Below are 20,003 nucleotides of genomic sequence, written 5' to 3' on the forward strand. Positions count from 1 at the left end.
GACTCTTAGCGACCCCATGGACTGCAGCCCACCAGGCTCCTCCATTCATGGGATTTTCCAGGCAAGAGTACCGGAGTGGGTTGCCCTTGCCTTCTCCACCTTACACACACAACTGGGGCCAGACACACATCTGCTCAATTAAAGTGAAAGAAAAGAACACAGAAAGAAATGATGCCTGTCAGGTTCCCACTCTCCCCAGGATAGTGCAAGCGCCCTGGAGCAGCAGCACCAGGAATTGGCAGAAACGCAGCTCTGGGGTCCACCAGAGACCCTGCAGGCGGAAACCCTCCAGAAAAACTGGAAACCTTCCAGGTGACCCCGAGGCACGTTAATATTTCAGAACCACGGGCTTAGGGACTTGACTCCCACCCTATTCTTCAAGTAACAGACCTACATGAAAAGATTTACAGAGCACACAAGGTCCTATTCCTCAGGCACAGACTTTTCTGAATTTAGCCCATGGTTTTCAATTCCCCTTGGTTTATTTGTGGAAAGGTGAAAGTGAAAGTCACTCAGTGGTATCCGACTCTTTGCAACCCCATGGACTGTAGCCTGCCACGCTCCTCTGTCCATGGGATTTTCCAAGCGAGGACACTGGAATAGGTTGCCATTCCCTTCTCCAGGGAGTCTTCCCAACCCAGGAATTGAACCTAGGTCTGCTGCATTTCAGGCAGATTCTTCACCATCTGAGCCACTAGGGAAGCCAAGGGATTTTATCACTAGAAGAAATCTTGTGTTTGATGGGGGGATTCCAGGCCATCATAGGGGAGAGGGAACTGCTGAGACTTATCAGGGGATAAGTTGGAAATTTTGCGGAAAGAAAGGGTTCTGATGCTAAAAACTCAGTTTGAAAATCACTGAATCACTCAAGTTGGTCATCTCACAGGTGCAGCTGGTTGCTCAGGGACAAGACAGGCTTGCACCCATTCACAGAGTTGATGGGGACTTCCCTGTGGTCCAGTGGTTATGACTCTGTGCTTCCAATGCAGGGGGCGTGGGTTCAATCCCTGGTCAAGGAACTAAGATGCCACGTGCCACGGGGCATGACCAAAAAAATGCGTTAACACAGATCTGATGAAGGATGGAGTCACACGAAGTTCTTTTGTTGCACTAACCCAAATCTTGATGTCTATTAACTCCAGCAGCAGTGACTTAATGTATAGAGAACATTCTTCTCTCCATAACTGCTACTGCTAAGTCGCTTCTGGAGAAGGCGATGGCACCCACTCCAGTACTCTTGCCCAGAAAATCCCATGGATGGAGGAGCCTGGTGGGCTGCAGTCCTTGGGGTCGCTAAGAGTCGGACACGACTGAGCGACTTCACTTTCACTTTTCACTTTCATGCATTGGAGAAGGAAATGGCAACCCGCTCCAGTGTTCTTGCCTGGAGAATCCCAGGGACAGTGGAACCTGATGGGCTGCCGTCATGGGGTCGCACAGAAGGTAACAATAACAGATTTTTTTTTTAGCATTTTTTTAAAACTTTTAGAGGAGAAAAAGACAAAAAACACATTTCTAAGAATAGAAGTGCTAATGCTTGGGGGAGTGTCTTTTTTAAAAACACAGTAACTATGAATGAATGAACTGAACTGAATAACAATAAAAATAAAAATTACATACCCTTCCCTGTTCAACACATTTGGTCAGCATGACAACGGCATAGACATTTTTCTCCCAAACCATACGCCAAAAATCTTTCAGAGTGTTGGGTAAAGGTCCTTGCGTGGCAATGAAATCTTCTTTGGAATGGTAGCCCTAGAAAACGGAAAGCAGCACAGAGTCAATCTCAAAGAGACGGAGGAGGAGCCCCGAGGACCTCCTCCAGCCAGCCAACGGCGAGCCCCGCTCCCCACTCACAGGCATGTAGTTGGCGTTGATGTAGTCGTCAGTCGAATGGGTCTGAACTGAAAGTTTGACACGGGAAACGTCATCTGTGACATTCAAAGAGAAGAGTTCCACATTAGGATACGGAACAGAATATTTCATCTCAGAACAGAGAAACAAGTGCAAAACGGCAACACAGGGGCTCCGTCACACCTTGACGCTGCCTGGCTCCGTGTTTTAGATCCACGGCCTTATTGCATTCCCGCCGTCACCAGATATGACCGTGGCAGAGAAGTTGCATGATTCCCTGGGCAGAGCTAGTTAAGTGGCAGAGCCAGGGTTCGAACCTTGACAGTCTGGCACCGGTGCACAAGCTCTGAACCACTCCAGACTACCTACTAGATGAAACCAACTACTTCCTTCCTTGGGTGTATGCCACAAGCCAGCGAAGGCCCTCCACAGTTATTTATCCCTCATAACCATCCGATGAGCTTCTGTGCCCATTTTACAGATGAGAAAACTGAGGGTCAGAGAGGTTAAGTGATTTTTCCAAGCTCTTTCATCTGGTGAGTGGCAGCCAGAATTCAAATCCAGTGTCCTTTCCACTATGGCAGGGTAGATCCTCAGGGTAAAAAGTTAAGCCTTTCACTCTTTCCCTATTCTCATTAAAAAGTTGTTATAAAAAGACAGTCCCAAATGCAAGAATAAACTGAGTGTGTAAGAATACTATAAGTGGTATGTGTGGAATCTCAAATATGATACAAATGAACTTATTTACAAACAGAAACAATTCACAGAGTACACTCAATGTGTTGTTCCTGTCAGGCTACAGACATTGTCAATCCTCAAAAACAGGAATGAATCCAAATATAATTCACATCTAGCCATGGAATGTACTCAGCCAACCAGAGACATGTCTGTTCAAGCAGAAGGCATACTCCCCGCTTGTCCTCCACCGGCTCCCTTTTGTTCCAGAACTGTGTTTATGTTGGAATAAAGGGGCATCGACGGGCTGTGAGAGCAAAGGGGCTCAAAGCTCGGACTCTGGAGGAGTCGCAGGACCCTGCAGGAAACGGCCAGATCCAGTCCAAGTCTGGTCCCACCGTGACCATCAGTGTGACTTCGGACAAATCGCTCAGCCACTCTGTGCCGCTTTTTTTTTTTTTTTTTTTTGCAGAATATCCTACTACCTACTCTGTAAGGCTATTGTGAGGTGAATCCAACGGCTTACGCCTAAACGCAGTGCTGAGCACACAGCAGGTGACTGATGGACGGCTGTGGGAGTGGCTGGGTAGTACCCACATTCCTCTGCCCCCTGCTCCCAGAGACGTGATGTCCAAGACGGGGTGAAAAAGGGAAGATGCGGGAAAAACTACTCACAGGGCAGAACGTTGTTATAGCGATTCTTTCCTCTGTTCTCAGCCAGTTCAGCTGCATATTTAGGGAGGTTAATTCCAACAAGCTTCAGATCCTGAAAGCAGACCATAAGAATTGTTCATTCACTCCGTGTCCAGATAGTATTTATACGGCACAAAGAGTATAGCAGGATAACGTGGGAATGCAGAGATGTTATGGCTAACACTGCATCCCCAAAAAGACACAGCAGTTCTAAGCCCTGGTACCTGTGCACACAACCTGGCTGGAAATTTCAGCTTTTGTGGATGTAATCAAGATAAGATGAGGTCATACTGCAGAGGGCGGGGCCCTTAATCCACTATCACTGGGGTCTTTTTTTTTTTCTTGGTTATTCTAGGTCTTAGTTGCAGCACACAGGGTCTGTTTTTATTTGCGGCATGTAAACTCCTAGTTGCAGCACGTGGGACCTACTTCCCTGACCAGGGATTGAACCTGGGCCCCCCGCACCGGGAGCGCAGAGTCCTAGCCACTGGACCGCCAGGGAAGTCCCTGATACCTTTATAAGAGGAGAAAAGACACTGAGATAGAGACACATAAGGAGACACGTAAAGATGGCGGCAGGAGACGTCCCCGGCAGTCCCGTGGTTAAGACTCCGGCGCTTCCGCTGCAGGAGGCGTGGGTTCAATCCCTGATTGGGGAACTAAGGTCCTGTGGGCCATGCAGCATGGCCAAAAAAAAAACCTTCTCTCTTCCCTCGAAGAGGCTACCTCTTAGCCAAAGCTTCACCATAAAACAGAAACAGTTTCCCAACTTTCAGGAAAAACATAAAGCAAACAAAACGACAACATTCAACAACCACATACTTCATATTCTTCTGCAAACCCACAGTTGGAGTCAGCTTGCTGTTTCTTGAAGTAGGCCTCAAAATTCTCCACTTTGATTAACTTGGATCTAGGGAAAAAACAACGTGTCAGGATTGGCTGCATTCAGTCAAGTTCACACTCAAGATAGAAACATGCAAGTTATTTTTTAAAAAGCAAAATGTGTACTCACTTTTTAGGTCTTCACCATAGAAAAGCAAAGGGAAAAAAAAAAAAAAGACAATTAGAAAAAAAAAAAAATTACTCGACCATAACTCCAGAGATTTTTCCCCAAAGAAGAAAACCTATAGTACAATGGCAGGGGGTGGTTGGGGGAGGTTCACTGTAATGTAATTCACAAAACACTGAAATGTGAATCAGGAAATCTGACTTCTAGACCCTGTTATATAACTGAGTGGCTTCATGACTCTGAGCAAGTTCTCTCCTCCTAGACCTTGAATAACCATGTTTTGAATCACAAAATATATATTTATTGATAGAATACGGCAAGTATAGTTCTACTTGGCATGGTAGAACGTGGCAAGGAAGCCAGCTTCAGGAGACAAGCCACATGGGTCCTTGCAGGATAACAACGCTAATAAGCATTTCTGGGTGATCAGGTCCAAACGTGTCAATCTGGAAAAATGGCAGCGGTTCCCATCAAAAAAAAAAATCTCAAAACAGTCACTGAACAGATGGGGGATTAAATGTCTTAAGGCTCATAAATGTAGAGACTTACTTAATCTGAGAAAAGGTCACGTCATTGTTCTTTACACCTTTCCTACTTTGAAAGAAAAACAGACGCATTAGATCAAAACGGCTTAATACTGTACCTTCCCTGTGTGTATCTACAAGACGCTTCTTCCCTGGGCCTTAGTTCATAGAGCGCATCAGATCCTGTTCACAAACACTGAAGCTTAACGGTCTAAACCCGTGAAGTTCCTCGCTTCTATACCGTCTAAAAGTATCACAGGATCCTACTGAAGCAACTTGCAGGACTTTCTCTGAGCAAATACAGATCAGCAGCACCGCGCTATCACACAGTCAAGCTCACTCCTTCGTGCTCTGATTTTTGTTTCTGTTTTTTGAGTAAGCCTTTCTGAAAAAGTTAATGTACTAAACCAGAAAACATATCCAGTGTTGGTGAGGGACCAGAGACCGGGGGGTGGGGGGGGCGGGGGGGAGGGACCTGGAACTCTTCTGTATTGCTGACTAAACCCCATATTGGTATTAAAAAAAAAAAAAAAGATAAAACTCTGGAAGGCAATTTTGCAGTATGTACTAAAATTAAAAACATGCATACGCACTGACCCAGCAACTACCCCGCTTGGAATCTGGCCTAAGGGAATAACTATGATTGTGCCCAGATTTACACACAAGGATAAGTAACAGTGGCAAATAAGGACACAAAAACGTCAGAAAGTTGGTTGAATAATTTCCACACAGCTGAACACGCAATAGCCACTTAAAATGAAGATCTGAAGCTGTCCACAATGTCTTAAGAACAAAGCAAGCCATAAAATAACATGTATAATGTGATCCTGTTTGTGGGTGTGGTGTGTGTACATATGTGAGTTTTGTAATCACATCCATGTTAAGAGTAGTTTTCCATGCTGTAAGTATGGGCTATTTCTTGTCTTTCTGTTTTTTCTTGTTGCTTCTTTTTGTCATAAGTATGTATAAGTTTACTTTAACAAGAAACGATAAAGCTGTTTTTGACGCCTCCCTCAAAAAAAAAAAAAATAGAATCTAATGCAAAAAGCTGGAACACAGGCACTGCCTATCAACCCAGGAGGGCAAGGCGGTAGAGAAAACCAGGAGTAGGACGCATCAGAAGCTCTGGGCCGGGAGGAAACCTGGGGTATGGACGCACCGCAACGTGTCTACTCGGGCTCTTGCTCAATTAATTAATAATACATGCAGCGCATTATCATCAGCACAAGCAGCAGTCACCTTCTCCTCCTCCAGAAGATGAAGCCTCCCACGGCCACGATGACCAAGGCACCAAAGATACATCCAAAGACTGCTCCACAGATGACACCTGGGGAGAGTCCACACGGGAGGCACGTCAACAGGTGTTCACAGACAGACAGACAGAGCGTGTGTGTGGTGGGGGTGGGGGCTGGCGGAGGAGGGGTAATAGCTCTGGACAGAAAGCGTGTGTGTGTGTGTCTGTGTGTGGTCTGCGGTGTGTGTGTCTGTGTGTGTGTGTCTGTGTGTGTGTGTGTGGTGTGTGTGTGTGTGGTGTGTGTGTCTGTGTGTGTGTGGTGTATGTGTCTGTGTGTGTGTGGTGTGTGTGTCTGTATGGTGTGTGTGTGTGTCAAAGGATAGGTAAATAGCTCTGGACATAAAACATGTGTGTGTGTCTGTGTGTGTGTGGTGTGTGGTGTGTGTGTCTGTGTGTGTGTGTGGTGTGTGTGTCTGTGTGTGTGTGGTGTGTGTGTCTGTGTGTGTGTGTGGTGTGTGTGTCTGTGTGGTGTGTGTGTGTGTCAGAGGATAGGTAAATAGCTCTGGACATAAAACCTGTGTATGTGTCTGTGTGTGTGTGGTGTGTGGTGTGTGTGTCTGTGTGGTGTGTGTGTGTCTGTGTGTGTGGCAGAGGATGGGTAAATGGCTCTGGACATAAAATGTGTGTGTCTGTGTGTGTGTGGTGTGTGTGTGTGTGTGTCTGTGTGTGTGTGTGGTATGTCTGTGTGTATGTCTGTGTGTGTGTGTGATGTGTGTGTGTCTGTGTGTGGTGTGTGTGTGTGGGGTGGGGGGCAGAGGACAGGTAAATAGCTCTGGACATAAAACGTGTGTGTGTGCCTGTGTGTGTGGTGTGTGTGGTGTGTGTGTGTGGTGTGTCTATGTGTGCAGTGTGTGTGTCTGTGCGTGTGTGGGGGGGGTGTCTGTGTCTGTTTCTGTGTCTGTCTGTCTGTGTGTGTCTGTGCATGTGTGTGTATGTCTGTGTGGTGTGTGTGTCTGTGTGTCTGTGTGTGTGGTGTGTGTGTCTGTGTCTGTGTGGTGTGTGTCTGTGTGTCTCTCTGTGTGTGTCTGTGTGTGTGTGTCTGTGGTGTGTGTGTGTGTGGTGTGTGTATCTATGTGTGTGTCTGTGTGTATGTATGTGGTGTGTATGTCTGTGTCTGTGTCCGTGTGTCTGTGCGTGTGGGTGGTATGTGTGTTTCTGTGTCTGTCTGTGTGTGTGATGTGTGTGTGTGTCTGTCTGTGTGTGGTATGTGTGTGTGTGTGATATGTCTGTGTGTAGTGTGTGTGTCTGTGTGTGTGTGTGTCTGTGGGTGTTTGTGTGTGGTATGTGTCTGTGTCTCTGTGTATGTGTTTGTGTATGTGTATCTGTGTGTGGTGTGTGTCTGTGTGTGTGTGTCTCTGTGTCTGTGTGTGGTGTGTGTATCTATGTGTGTGTCTGTGTGTGTCTGTGTGTGTGTCTGTGTGGCGTGTGTGTGTCTGTGCGTGTGTGTGGTGTGTGTCTGTGTCTGTGTGTGTGTGTGTGTGTGTGTCTGTGCGTGTCTGTGTGTGTGTGTCTCTGTTTCTGTGTCTGTCTGTGTGTATCTGTCTGTGTGTGGTATGTGTGTGTTTGTGATATGTCTGTGTGTAGTGTGTGTGTTTGTGTGTGTGTGTCTGTGGGTGTTTGTGTGTGGTATGTGTCTGTGTCTCTGTGTATGTGTTTGTGTATGTGTATCTGTGTGTGGTGTGTGTCTGTGTGTGTGTGTCTCTGTGTCTGTGTGTGGTGTGTGTATCTATGTGTGTGTCTGTGTGTGTGTCTGTGTGTGTCTGTGTGTGTGTCTGTGTGGCGTGTGTGTGTCTGTGTCTGTGTCTGTGTGTGGTGTGTGTGTGTGTGTGTGTGTCTCTGTTTCTGTGTCTCTGCACGTGTGCGTGTGTTTGTGTGTGTGCGGCAGAGGGCAAGTAGGCAGCTCTGGGCATAACCTAGCCTAGGCGTCTGGGAGTGGTCCTGGGGTCCCAGCTGCAAACTGAGGCAGCTGAGCTACTTTTGGGTGACTTTTGGGTTGTCCTCACCCACCGCTTCCTTTCCTCACAGGGAAGTGTGTACAGCCCCCCAGAGTACAAGACACAAAGCGGGCAGAAACGCTCTTGGTGAGGTCGGAGTCGGGCAGGAGCCCCCGGGGAATGGGCCGTGGGGCGGAGCAACCGCAGTTTGAAAATTCCTGAACACGCCGTTCCCCCGTTGACTTTTTGACACTAACGCCCACACGCCCGGTGACATAAAACCCGTGTGCTTGCTGGGGAGGCTTTGGGGATCCCTGAACTTGGCTCCTGGGCTTCTTTGCTGAAGCCAACGGCTCCCAAGTACAGACAAAGAACAAACTGGCTGGTCAGTCGGTCTCTGGCCTGAGCGGAGGGGATGCACCCTGCCCCCTGGAGTCCTTGAAGCTCCTAAATCACTTCGCTCTGTGATAAAGGACAGGAGCACTTGACAAGGAGTCCAAGCCCAGAATGTCAGGCCGGCCCCTAAAGGCACTGTGCAACCTGGGGCCAGTCACTGCCCCTCCCTGGGCCTTAACGCCCTCATTTCTAACGCGGGAATTGCACAGACAGAACAGACTTCTGGTTGCCAAAGGGCCGGCGGGCGGGGGGAGGAAAGGACTGAGAGTTTGGGGCTCGCAGAGGCAGACTATCATATACGGGGCGGATAACAACAAGGCCTGGTGTACATAGCAGCGGGAGCTGCACTCAACACCCTGTGATAAATACAGGAAAAGAACATAAACAAGAGTGTGTGTGTGTGGTCTGTGTGTGTGTCTGAATCACTCTGCCGTACTCCAGAGACTAACACAACATTGTACATCAACTATACTTCAATAAAATTTTTAAAAAATAAAACGAGGATCCGACAAGATGATTTCCATGGCTCCTTCTGATCCTAATGGTCAAGAGTTCCATGCGCTGAAAGGGGCGCGTGTGTCCGGCACACGGTCACACAAACCGCTACACTGAAGAGAAAGGAGCAAACAGTGCGTGCAGACTGGACGTGCGACGGGCCTTCGGAGGAGGGAGTGGCGGGCGGGGGCTGGGGGGACGCCAGAAGAGGAAGCTGAGCGGGTCCTGATGGCCAAGTGACAGCTCAGCTTCTGCGAAAAGAGACCAGACTTTCCAAGCCTCCTGGGGACCCAGGGAGGGGTGCAGACACCCGTCCTTCTGTGGATACTGGAAGCAAAGCCTCAGTGAGCTGCTAACAGTACTCCTGCCCCTCTACCTGGATCCTGTGGCAAGAAAACGGCCTCTGAACAGGGACTGAAGGACACGTAGCTCTCGTTCCCGTCTATGAGTCCCGCATTGCGAGGGTTGAAGGCAATATTGGTGAAGCCGGCCACACAAGCCCTGTGGGGTGACAATGGAAAAAAGAGGTGACTGAGACCTGACGTCCCAGGCACAGAGAGCTCTGCACTCAGAGGCCCGGCCCCCAAGAGCAAGAACCATGAGGCATTACCGATAGGAGCCCAGGGGTTCCAGCTTCCCGTTGTAGTAGCCGTGCGTGGTGGACTCGTTGCCAACATCAACTTCGTATTTCAAGACTTCAGACAAGCCCTGAGCACGTCTCTTTGCTTCTGTCGTTATGAGGTATGTCACATAAGTATTCGAGGCCCCCCTTTTGAAGTCACCATATGTGAATCTCAAAACATCTGCCGATGGCCGATCAGCTAAGAAAGGCACACAGAAGGGAAGGCATAAGAAAGGGAGAAAGGGATCGCACGTGGAGTGGGGAGGGAGGTCCAAAGTGCTGGTGTAAGACAGGCTCCAGGATGCCTTCTGCAGCACAGAGGGTGCAGCCAATATTGTGTAACAAGTGTAAATGGACTGTAATCTTTAAACATTGAATAAATCTTTTTTAAAGAGAAAGAAAGTGATCACAGAGGTTCAATGTGTCTCCAGCATTTCTAAATAATGACCTTGACACTGGGTAGTGGTGGTAACCCCTGCCATCCCTTAGGTATGCTCTCTCTGCCAGGTTTTCCTTCTATTAAGTTCTAAGAGCTTTACTTACCCATTTAATCCCCACAATAATCTCGCTGCACAGGCTGACTGTCCCCACTGTACAGATGGGGATACATCTGTACAGTAAAAAGGTCTGAGTTTTGGAACTTCCCTGAGGGTCCAGCGGTTAGGACTCTGAGCTTTCAAGGCCATGTACCTGGGTTCAATCCCTGTCAGGAACCAAGCTCCTACAAGTTGCATGGCATGGCTAAAAGAGACTGGGCCAAAGGTGGTGGACTTGTATTCCTAACCCAGACCATCCGACGGGGGTGTGTGCGACCTCACCCACCCCAGGCTGCTCCTGATCAGGCTGCTCAGTATGCACCCTCACCTCCCCCATTCAGCAAAAATCTGAGCTTGGGATCCGCTGTAAACCTTCACAGCAAAATGACTAGGTGTCTGAAACAGACTCAAAACAAAAGACAGAAAGAGAAAGAGCAAGATCTCAACGTCTCTTTCTGAAATCAAGCCACAGGTTGACGACACCAGCAAATCCCTTGTCTTCCCAGATGCCCACTGCCCTAACAGTGGGTTTGATCTCTGTCTTCCTCGGGGAGATGAGGGCAGAATCACAGGCTGCATGCCTGGGCAGGGACAGCACTGCATTGTTCACAGTTAAAGAATCAGCAAAAAGCAAAACCCTGCACTTTTTTGTTTTTTGGCCATGCCACGTAACTTGCAGGAGCTTAGTTCCCGAACCACGATTGAACTCAGGCACGTGGCCTTGAAAGCCCAGAGTCCTAAGCACTGGACCCTCAGGGAAGTTCCAAAACTCAGACCTTTAAACCAAGCCTTGAACAAAGCACCCAGACCCACCCACCCATCCTCAAAGCCTTCCCTTCTTACTTCCAAGGAACGTAATAGAGCCCTTTAAGGAAAGGCGGCATTTAATCCACCTCCTCTCTCAGCTATGGCGATGCTCTTTGCCAGTTCCCACTGCAAATGCAAATTTTTTTGTTGTTTTCTTCCAAGAAAAAGTCACCCTTTGAGGATCATTTGGGGGTGTGTGTGTGTGTGTGCATGTGTGCACATGTGTGTATGCACACGTGCAAGAGACAAAGTTGGTTAAAACTACTAATCTGCCACCTAAAAGACCCTGTGTTGCGAAAGAGATGAAGAACCTAGATTACAGGTAAGCAAGTCAAATCCAAGGGCCACAGCCAGCCAGCCATCCATTTTTGGTAAATTCTGGAATAGTCACTCTCACTCTTTCTGTATCTTCTATGGTTTCTTTCATGTGACAGCCGCAAAGTCGAACAGCTGAGAAGGAGACAGCAGAGCCTGCGAAGTTTAAAATGGTTTGCCGTCTGGCCCTTTACAGGAAATCTGTCAACCTCTGACTGAGCTCATCAGAATTACACCTACCCATCCCCGGGTGAGTGCCAAATTGTGGGCCACAGTGTCAAACCCGACATGTGTCTGTCTCACTAATGTGCCTCAGTGGGCACGGAAGTGGCGCCCAGTCACGTATCACCCGCCAGCTACGGAACCCATCAGGACCCCTGCTTACCATCCACAGTGGTGAGAACGAGTGCGTAGGCTTTGATAGGTCCATGGCTGGCTTCGAACCCACTGAATTTGACCTTCACCGAATTGTGACTGACAGATGTGATATTAGGGGACCCATCCGGAAGAGGGGGGTCTGAAACAGGACAACACAAAACACTTAAAACCAAAGAAGGAACAATATTATTAAGGAGAGGATTTACTGTAGTGCCCCGCTCAAGATCCCCCCTGGTTCTGCATGCTGCATGTTGGGCTCACGCAAAGCAAATCCAGAAGCGAAGGGTGAGGAGGCGAACTGGTGGGGACAGAGGTGGGGGGTCCTCGGGGAGCCTGCCTAGCTGACAAGCACCCCTTCAGTGGGTCCAACCACATTCCCAAGGGGGCCTCCTGGCAACCTCGTTTCTAGAAGGTACTACATCGTTCCTGTTTTCCACCAGTCCTTCCTGACCCAGAAAGGCCAGGTTGCGCACCCTGAGAAGGGGTGCAGAAGGAGGAGAGCGAGACAGAGGCTGTGTAGGTGGAACGTCCAGGTGGGGACCTGGGAGCTGGACTTGGCCCCAGGACTGGTCAGTCAGCTGAGAACAATGACGGAGCAGGAACCCAGGGGGAAGCAAGGACGACGTGGAGAGAACACGCTTCCTCCTGAGACCTGACTGCAGTCCTACTCTGCCCTTCACACCAAAGTCCTCATTGTTTGCTAGGGATGGTTTAAAACTCCGCTAGAGAAACCCAGCTGACCCTCCTCCTGGAAATCAGAAAAGCCCACACGGAAACATTCTGAAAGAGGCCTTCAAAATCTCGTGCCTCAGCTTCCCGAGCTAAGCTCATAAAGCCACTCTCTGAATTGACACAAAAGGAAAGAAAAGCTGAATTAAAGATGGTCCCTCTCCTCATACACACTCTCTACCTAACTGTGTCTCCCAGGTACAGTGTGAGTGTCTTTGCTATTATAATCAAGAGAGACTCAGAAAAGTCAACTCCAAAAAGACAAAGCCCACAACCCAATTCTCCAAACATATGCTGTCCAATATGGCAGCCACTGAAATGGCAACCCACTCCAGGATTCTCACCGGGGAAATCCCACAGACAGGGGAGCCTGGCGGGCTACAGTCCATGGGGTCACAAGAGTCAGACACGACTGAGAGACTAAGCAACAATAAACCACTCTGAAAAGTAACTAGTCCAACTCTGGACGTAGAGTGTCTCATTAATAACGTGTGTGTGTGTGTGTGTGTGTGTGTGTGTGTGTGCACGCACACGTGTGCTTAGTTGCTCAGTCGTGTCCAACTCTGCGACCCCGTGGACTGTAGCCCACCGGGCTCTTCTGTCCATGGGATTCTCCAGGCAAGAATACTGGACTGGGTTGCCATGGCCTCCTCCAGGGGATCTTTCCCAACCCAGGGATCGAACCCAGGTCTCCTGCATTGCAGGTAACTTCTTTACCAGCTGAGCTACCAGGGAAGCCCCATTAATAACTTACTTTATACAAATTAAGTGAAATTAAATGCTGAAATGATAACATTTTTAATATACTGGGTTAAATAAAATATGATCAAAACTCATTTCAGGGATTTCGCTGGCAGTTGAGTGGTCCACACTTCCAATGCAAGGGTTCAATCCCTGGTCAGGGAACTAAGATCCCATATGCCACAGAGAGCAGGAAAAAAAAAAAAAACTTCATTTCAGCTGCTCTTTTTAGTTTCCTAATGTGGTGCCTAGAAAATTTTTTATTATACAAGAGGCTCATATGATTTCCTACTGGAAGGCACAGCTCTAAACCATCCTCCGGCAACCTCTCAAGTAACTGACAGCAGTGGCCACTTGGAGGTGCTGTTCCCACGGCTTGGTGTCAACTGCCTCATCAGACACTGTAACACCCGCTCCCACACTGCCCATCGCTCTTTGCCTTCTAGCCGGCCAGCTGGGAGTCCCCAGCTCCCTACCCCAAGACAGCATTCACCTCCAAGCCTGGAAATTCTTTCCTTCTCAGTGCTTTTCTCAGTCCTACACTCAAGGGGCCCTGCCTGCCTGCATTGGGAAGATCCCCTGGAGAAGGAAAGGACAACTCACTCCAGTATTCTTGCCTGGGAAATCCCATGGGCAGAGGAGCCTGGAGCACTACGGTCCAGGAGGTTGCAAAAGAGTCAGACACGACTGAGCAACTAGGCAACAACATGAGAACATTCACTAGGAGGAATCTCTTGTGAATGACCCCAAAACAGCTGGGGAATTTGTTGACCCAGATTCTAGCGAAATTTGAATCTTGACTGAGTATCTCGTAATAGTTTAAAGAAAAAAAAAAAAAAAAGATTGCTGGGAGTTCCCTGGTGACCTAGTGGTTAGGATTTAGTGCTTTCACTGCTGTAACCTGGGTTCAATTTGTGCAGCATGGCCAAAAAAAAAAAAGGATTGTTAAATTTTTTAATGTAATGGTAATAGGAATGCGAAAGAATTGATGCTTTTGAACTGTGGTGCTGGAGAAGACTCTTGAGAGTCCCTTGGACTGCAAGGAGATCCAACCAGTCCATTCTGAAGGAGATCAGTCCTGAATATTCATTGGAAGGACTGAGGCTGAAACTCCAATACTTTGGCCACCTGATGCAAAGAGCTGACCCATTTGAAAAGACCATGATGCTGGGAAAGATTGAGGGCAGGAGGAGAAGGGGCTGACAGAGGATGAGATGCTTGGATGGCACCACTCACTCAATGGACATGAGTTTGGGTGGACTCCGGGAGTTGGTGATGGACAGGGAGGCCCAGAGTGCTGCAGTCCTTTGGGTCACAAAGAGTCAGACACAACTGAGCAACTGAACTGAACCGAATAGTAATGTAGTTATGTTTGAAAAAAAGGGGGAAAGGAGTCCCTCTCTTGCATCAATACATGTGGAAAACATACAAATAAAATTATAGAATAACCAGGACTGGTCTCAAAGGAATCCAATAAGAGTGGAGGGGATATAAATGAAACAAGATTGATTAAATGCCCACAAATGGTCATCACAAATGCCATCAAATGCCCACAAATGAGTGATGATGGTACGTGGGTCCCATTACACTGTCCTTTGCTTTCGTGTCTGAACATTTCTATAAAAATACTCTGTTTTAATGCAGTAGAGGAACTTACCACTTAAAAGAATATGTGGCAACAAATTGTTGCATAAAACAAAGGCAACTTTGGGAATGTAAAAGATAATTCTCACTCATTAAATTCCTATAGATTATACAGTTGCTATGCCTCCCTTGTAATTAGGCTGGTAAAGGATCTGCCTGTAATGTGGGAGACCTGGGTTCGACCTCTGGGTTGGGAAGATCCTCTGGAGAAAGGAAAGGCTACCCACTCCAGTATTCTGGCCTGGAGAATTCCATGGACTGTATGTCCATGGGGTCGCAAAGAGTCGGACACGACTGAGCGACTTTCACTCACTCACTATGGTTTCTATAGACTACATAGACTACATTTCTACAGAACTGGGTTCACAAAAACAAATATTTTGGATAATTTTTTTTTAGAAACAGGTTTCCGAGCACACTTGGCAGAGCCACTGGGTCAGCTTTCCAGGAGTGATCAAATGACCTGCTGGCTACCCTGCCCTCTGGGAAGCTCACCTGTGATGCCAGAGAGGCAGGTGTTTTGGGCGGGCGGTGCCGTCTTGTTACAGGAGTGGGTAGCAATGCTGATGTCGTACAAGGTAGAAAAATTCAAATGCGTGACTTCCGTCATGAACTCAGAGCCGTTGTTCAAAGAGCAGCCCTCCAAGGTCGTTTTATTTTTCCAGTATCCATGGCTGACCTCCAGCTCAAAGCCTGTGCTGGTGCCTAAAGGGCAGGCCCACCTAAGGACCAAGGTGGCCTTCTTGGGGACTGCTTCACAGTCGAAGGAGGCCACCGACTCAGGGTCTGCAAGGCAAGCACAGCACAGCATGAGATTCTTGGACGCTTGCCTTTGCAAACACTTAAACTTGGGATGCCTGGCCCGTTGGTGATGAGGAGACAGCAGTGGGGAATGTCAGAAGAGGCAGAGGCTGACCTTGAATCAGGCCTTACTGAACTTTGTGACCTTGGGTCAGCCCCAGCTGCAGGAAGACCCGAGGATTAAATGAAATGGTGGCCGTCGGGCTCCAGGCTGGAAGAGCACAAGGGCCCGTGAGACATAGCTACCTTATGCGGGGAGTGGTAGCAATTTCTCCACCTGTGTCCCCTCTTCTGGGCACCCTCTTGACCATCGTTCTGGAACAGGCAGGGTTAATACTGTCCCACTTTGCAGCTGAATCAACTGAGACTTAGATTAAGTAATTTGCTCAAATGACATGGCTGGCCAGTGGCAAAGCCAAAACTGGATCTTGGGTTTTCTAAATCCAAGTCCAGGGTGTTTTCTACATACACAAGAGGCTGAATAACCAATGGTAAATGGTACCAATTTCTTCATCTTTAATATGGGGTGTTATTTGTCTCTACCCATTTGAAGGGCCAGTAGGATATTATTAGGGCTTCCCTGGTAGCTCCGCTGCCGGGGACCAGCCCCGGCTGATCCAGGGTATTCGAAGGAGAGACGGCATAGGCGAGGATCAGGATACAATAGCTTCAATTAGATATTAATTAAAGATATAAAGAGTAATAGAATAAGGATAGCTCAGTAGGAAAATTCAGTGGAGAAAAGAGGCTGAGTAGCTTGGTTTACGCGGGAGACCAATAAAACTTCAAGACAAGAAGTTTGCACCACTTACGTAGGAAGGCAGGCGTCCTTCTGTTCTCCCGAAGGAGAGGAGACACTGAGGCCTCCCCGGTCGGATCTTAGAAGCCCAGGCATAATTAGTAAGCATGGTGGGTTCCGTGCTCCAGATGGAGACTCAACCAGAGTGAGAGAGAGAGCGACATGGGGAGACCAGTATTTCGAGAAACTGATCCCAATTCTTTATTTTCCAGAGTCTGTTTTTATACACTAAGATGTTACACAAAAGTCACGTGGGGACAGCAGTCCTGACTTTTATTAAAGTCAGGTGCTTCACACAAATGTATACAGAGGTCTTAGGGGTGTTACATCATCTTCTGGCCAGGGGGGCCTGCTGACAATTTACAACCCTCTCCTTGTGACAGCGGTCAGTCAATCAGGACACTTATTTCTCCAGGGCTGATTATTCTCAAAACAGACGCCACCCAAATAAAGTTACATTCCTACAGGGTGAGGGTGTAGTGGGTTTTAGTTAAGGAAAGAATTTACTTAGCCTAAGGTCTAACGTGATTAATATCAAAGGTTAATTCTATATATTCATTAATGTGTGTAAGGGCAGGGGATGTGGAGACTTAGCAACAAACATTGGCTCAACAAATGAAAAACCCTTCACCAACACAATTTCTAATCAGCCTATTATACTTATACTAATAGTTTTCTAACTTCTCTAAAGAACCTGTTTTTAGAGGGTTTAAAGCATCTTGTGCCTCTCACGGTTGGGAGGCTGTGAGCAATCACATGTGGCTGGACGAGCCTGTCAGGCAGGCTAGAGAACCTTCAGAGGAGTTTGTAGGTTAAAACACTCTTATCACGCCCAGGAATTATTATAAACTGGAGCTCTAAGTTAACTCCTTCTCCAAAAGAGGTGGTGGGGGACAGCCCCCCGTAAAGTCAGAGGTGTAGGTGAGCACAAAGTAGTAAAGTAGGCAGGCTCTGGTTATGGGGGTAGATGCTCGAGGAGTTCCAGGGGGACTCCTGAGGCTCGATCCCGCCTTTGCGTATGTCGAGCCTCCTTCCTCATGACCTTTGTCACGGGCGGAGTACCACACTCCGCGGTAAAGAATCTGCCTGCAATGCAGGAGACCCAGGTTCAGTCCCAGGGCCAGGAAGCTCCCCTGGAGGACATGGCCACCCGCTCCAGTACTCTTGCCAAGAGAATCCCATGGACAGAGAAGCCTGGCGGGCTGCAGTCCATGGGGTCTCACAGACTCAGACACGCCCAAGTCAGCTAAGCAGCAGCAGCAGGATTTTATTAAGTGTCCACAAAAAGCTGACATAAATGGAAAACTCTTTCAGATCCCAGGGGTGCCTCCAAAAATAAATAAATGGAAAACTCTGTGTTAATGTACTGGGGGCGGGGATATTATCATGACTTGAACACTGTGGTGTTTTAAAGCAGAAAAAGTTTTAAAGAGGCACCCACGCACAGCGCCCACATTCTCCACCTGAGGCCTGGAAGGACAACCTGCCCGATACGATCCCCCTCCCACAGTCCTGTCCATCCACCCCCCCACTCATAAATGCTCACAGATATCTTTCTCTTGCTACAGGGAGCCATGACTGCAGCTAAGATAAATATTAGCAATGGAAGCCACCCGCACGCCAAAGATCAGAGTCTAGACCGGGTGAACAGAGTTTGAGTTAACACAGGGGGCTCAGAGCTGCCAGGATCTCTTTTGCCACTCCACGTGAAAGGTCAGAGGTCATCGAGGTCCCAGCCCCTACACTACCAGGGAGGCTGATCTGCTGAGATCCCTGCCCGACTTCCAGATCAGCCTGAACACACCTGAAGGGCTTAGTCTAAGGAAGAAAGGAAGCAAGTGCAAAGGCGGTAGGGGACAAGGTGGCCCACAGGTCCAGAGGGATAAAGCCCCGCCATCAGAACTGTGAGCAGAAGGACTCACAGCCATTCACCAAACATCCCCCCACTCACTCTCTGAAAGCTCCTTCAGTTAAACACAGGGCTCTTCTCTTTAAACGCTCACACTTTTTGCATTGAGAGATAAGGATCAAGAAAAGTGAAAATGCTGAGCATCCCTTTTAACTATATCCTTTCTGTCTTCTTCTGGGTAAAAGCCAAACTATGAGCTGCAAGGCCTGACGTCAGCCGTGCCCTGGCCCCTCACCCCGTTGGCCTCACCTCCTCCACCTCCCCCTCTTGCTGCCCTCTGCCATCCTGACCTCCTGCTCTTCCTCCAACACAGCAGGCACACTCCAGGCCCAGGACCTCCACACTGGGGCTGCCCGTCTCTCCTGTCCACACGACTGGCTTCACTTCCTGCAAGTCTTTGCTCAAAAGTCACCTTTTCGACAAAGCCTTCCCCAAGATAAACATCTCATTTCTCCTATCCTTTTTACTTATCTTTCCTCAGCAGTAATCATCACCTAATAACCTATGTTTCTGGCTTATTGGGTCTTCCGCCACCAGAGCAGAAGTTTCAGAAAGGCAGGGACTCATCTGTGACCTTAGACGGTACCTGACGCACAGTAAATGCTCAGAACGTATCTGCTGAATGAACGAACGACAAGGGCAGCAAGACAGCATAATGAGCTACTAGGATGCTCACACACCACACAGACGCTAACCAACTCGAGGGGCTTCCCTGGTGGGCCACTGCAGCGGGGCGAAGGTTCTATCCCTGGTTGGAAAACTAAGATGCCATGGTGATCGGCAAAAAAAACTAATCAACTGGAGTTTATTGCAAGGACCTACGTGCAAGGTCAGCATGACACCAGATGGAATCCAAGAGTCCCCTGAGACTACCCACCTGTACAGAATGACTGCCTGCTGGGCCCAAGTGACTTGACATCCCCCATCTTCGTGAAGATCTCTACGGTGTAGGAGGAACCAGGTATTAAGTTGGTGACCGTAGCATGGGTAACGCCGACGTCTGTGACTATTGGCGGGAAGTTGCTGGAACTTCCGTCCTGCCTAATAAGAAGGCAGTAGGTGTAGTTTGAAGAGGCTTCGTCAACATTCTGCCAATTTAAGGTTGCTGCTGTGGTATTGGTCATTATCTCAATGCTGGACACCTTGCTGGGCCCTTAAGTTTTAGGGGAAAAAAAAAAGGATGGATTAACTTGAGCCATTTTACTGACTGCATCTAAAAATAGCCTGGAATTTTTTTTTCTTTTTTTTTTCATTAAATTTAAAATAAAAATAGCCTGGCTCCTTTGGGTAAAGAATAAATAAAGCTAATACTTGCTGGGATCAAAAAAGAGGAGGCTTCCCCAAAAAGACATTTAGAAAATAATTATACAGATTAAATCTCAAAAGAATTGAAGCTTTTCAGACTTCTTTTAATACTTTATCTGAAATCTATTTTTAAGATGTAATTTCCTACTTGTTTTTGAAATATGATTAATGAAACAAAAATATACAAAAAAGACATTATAAACTTCCATCTCTACCATATATTTAGGTCAAATATTAGCAAAGCATGTCCCTTACTGGTGCATGCAAAACTGCTTCCTTTGGGCAGCATCTTCCATGCCAACATGACCGGGTGACCCCTCCTCCAGTCTGTATTCCCAAGGAATGAATGGTGATGCTTCCCATGCTCATGGGATGCCTCTCTGCTTCGGAAGACAATTCCAAGTTCACATGGCTCAGCACCAGTGCCGCCAGGGCAGGGCAGAACGTTGGCTGAGCCCAACGTCTTCAGCTTCCTCGGTTTCACATTCTACCTGGAGCCCAGAAACACAAGGGCCTCTTGCCTCATCACTGAACCCATGCTCA

The 20,003-nt window shown here is 48.0% G+C and overlaps 1 protein-coding gene across 1 annotated transcript in view; it reads right to left on the reverse strand.

Moving 5' to 3' along the window:
- The window catches only part of PTPRJ (protein tyrosine phosphatase, receptor type J), a 56,265-nt gene that overhangs the window by 14,866 nt on the left and 21,396 nt on the right, over positions 1 to 20,003 (reverse strand). Inside the window, exons 9-20 of the mRNA XM_027562353.1 lie at positions 19,033 to 19,308; positions 15,142 to 15,432; positions 11,540 to 11,671; positions 9,485 to 9,695; positions 9,251 to 9,375; positions 5,995 to 6,082; positions 4,781 to 4,822; positions 4,235 to 4,243; positions 4,045 to 4,132; positions 3,205 to 3,295; positions 1,858 to 1,931; positions 1,621 to 1,755 (exon numbers count right to left, since the gene is read on the reverse strand). Of these exons, the coding sequence (XP_027418154.1) occupies positions 1,621 to 1,755; positions 1,858 to 1,931; positions 3,205 to 3,295; positions 4,045 to 4,132; positions 4,235 to 4,243; positions 4,781 to 4,822; positions 5,995 to 6,082; positions 9,251 to 9,375; positions 9,485 to 9,695; positions 11,540 to 11,671; positions 15,142 to 15,432; positions 19,033 to 19,308 (1,562 nt within the window). The remainder of the gene's footprint in view (positions 1 to 1,620; positions 1,756 to 1,857; positions 1,932 to 3,204; positions 3,296 to 4,044; positions 4,133 to 4,234; positions 4,244 to 4,780; positions 4,823 to 5,994; positions 6,083 to 9,250; positions 9,376 to 9,484; positions 9,696 to 11,539; positions 11,672 to 15,141; positions 15,433 to 19,032; positions 19,309 to 20,003) is intronic.

The sequence above is a fragment of the Bos indicus x Bos taurus genome, chromosome 15, assembly GCF_003369695.1.
Source record: "Bos indicus x Bos taurus breed Angus x Brahman F1 hybrid chromosome 15, Bos_hybrid_MaternalHap_v2.0, whole genome shotgun sequence".
Taxonomy (NCBI): Eukaryota; Metazoa; Chordata; class Mammalia; order Artiodactyla; family Bovidae; genus Bos; species Bos indicus x Bos taurus.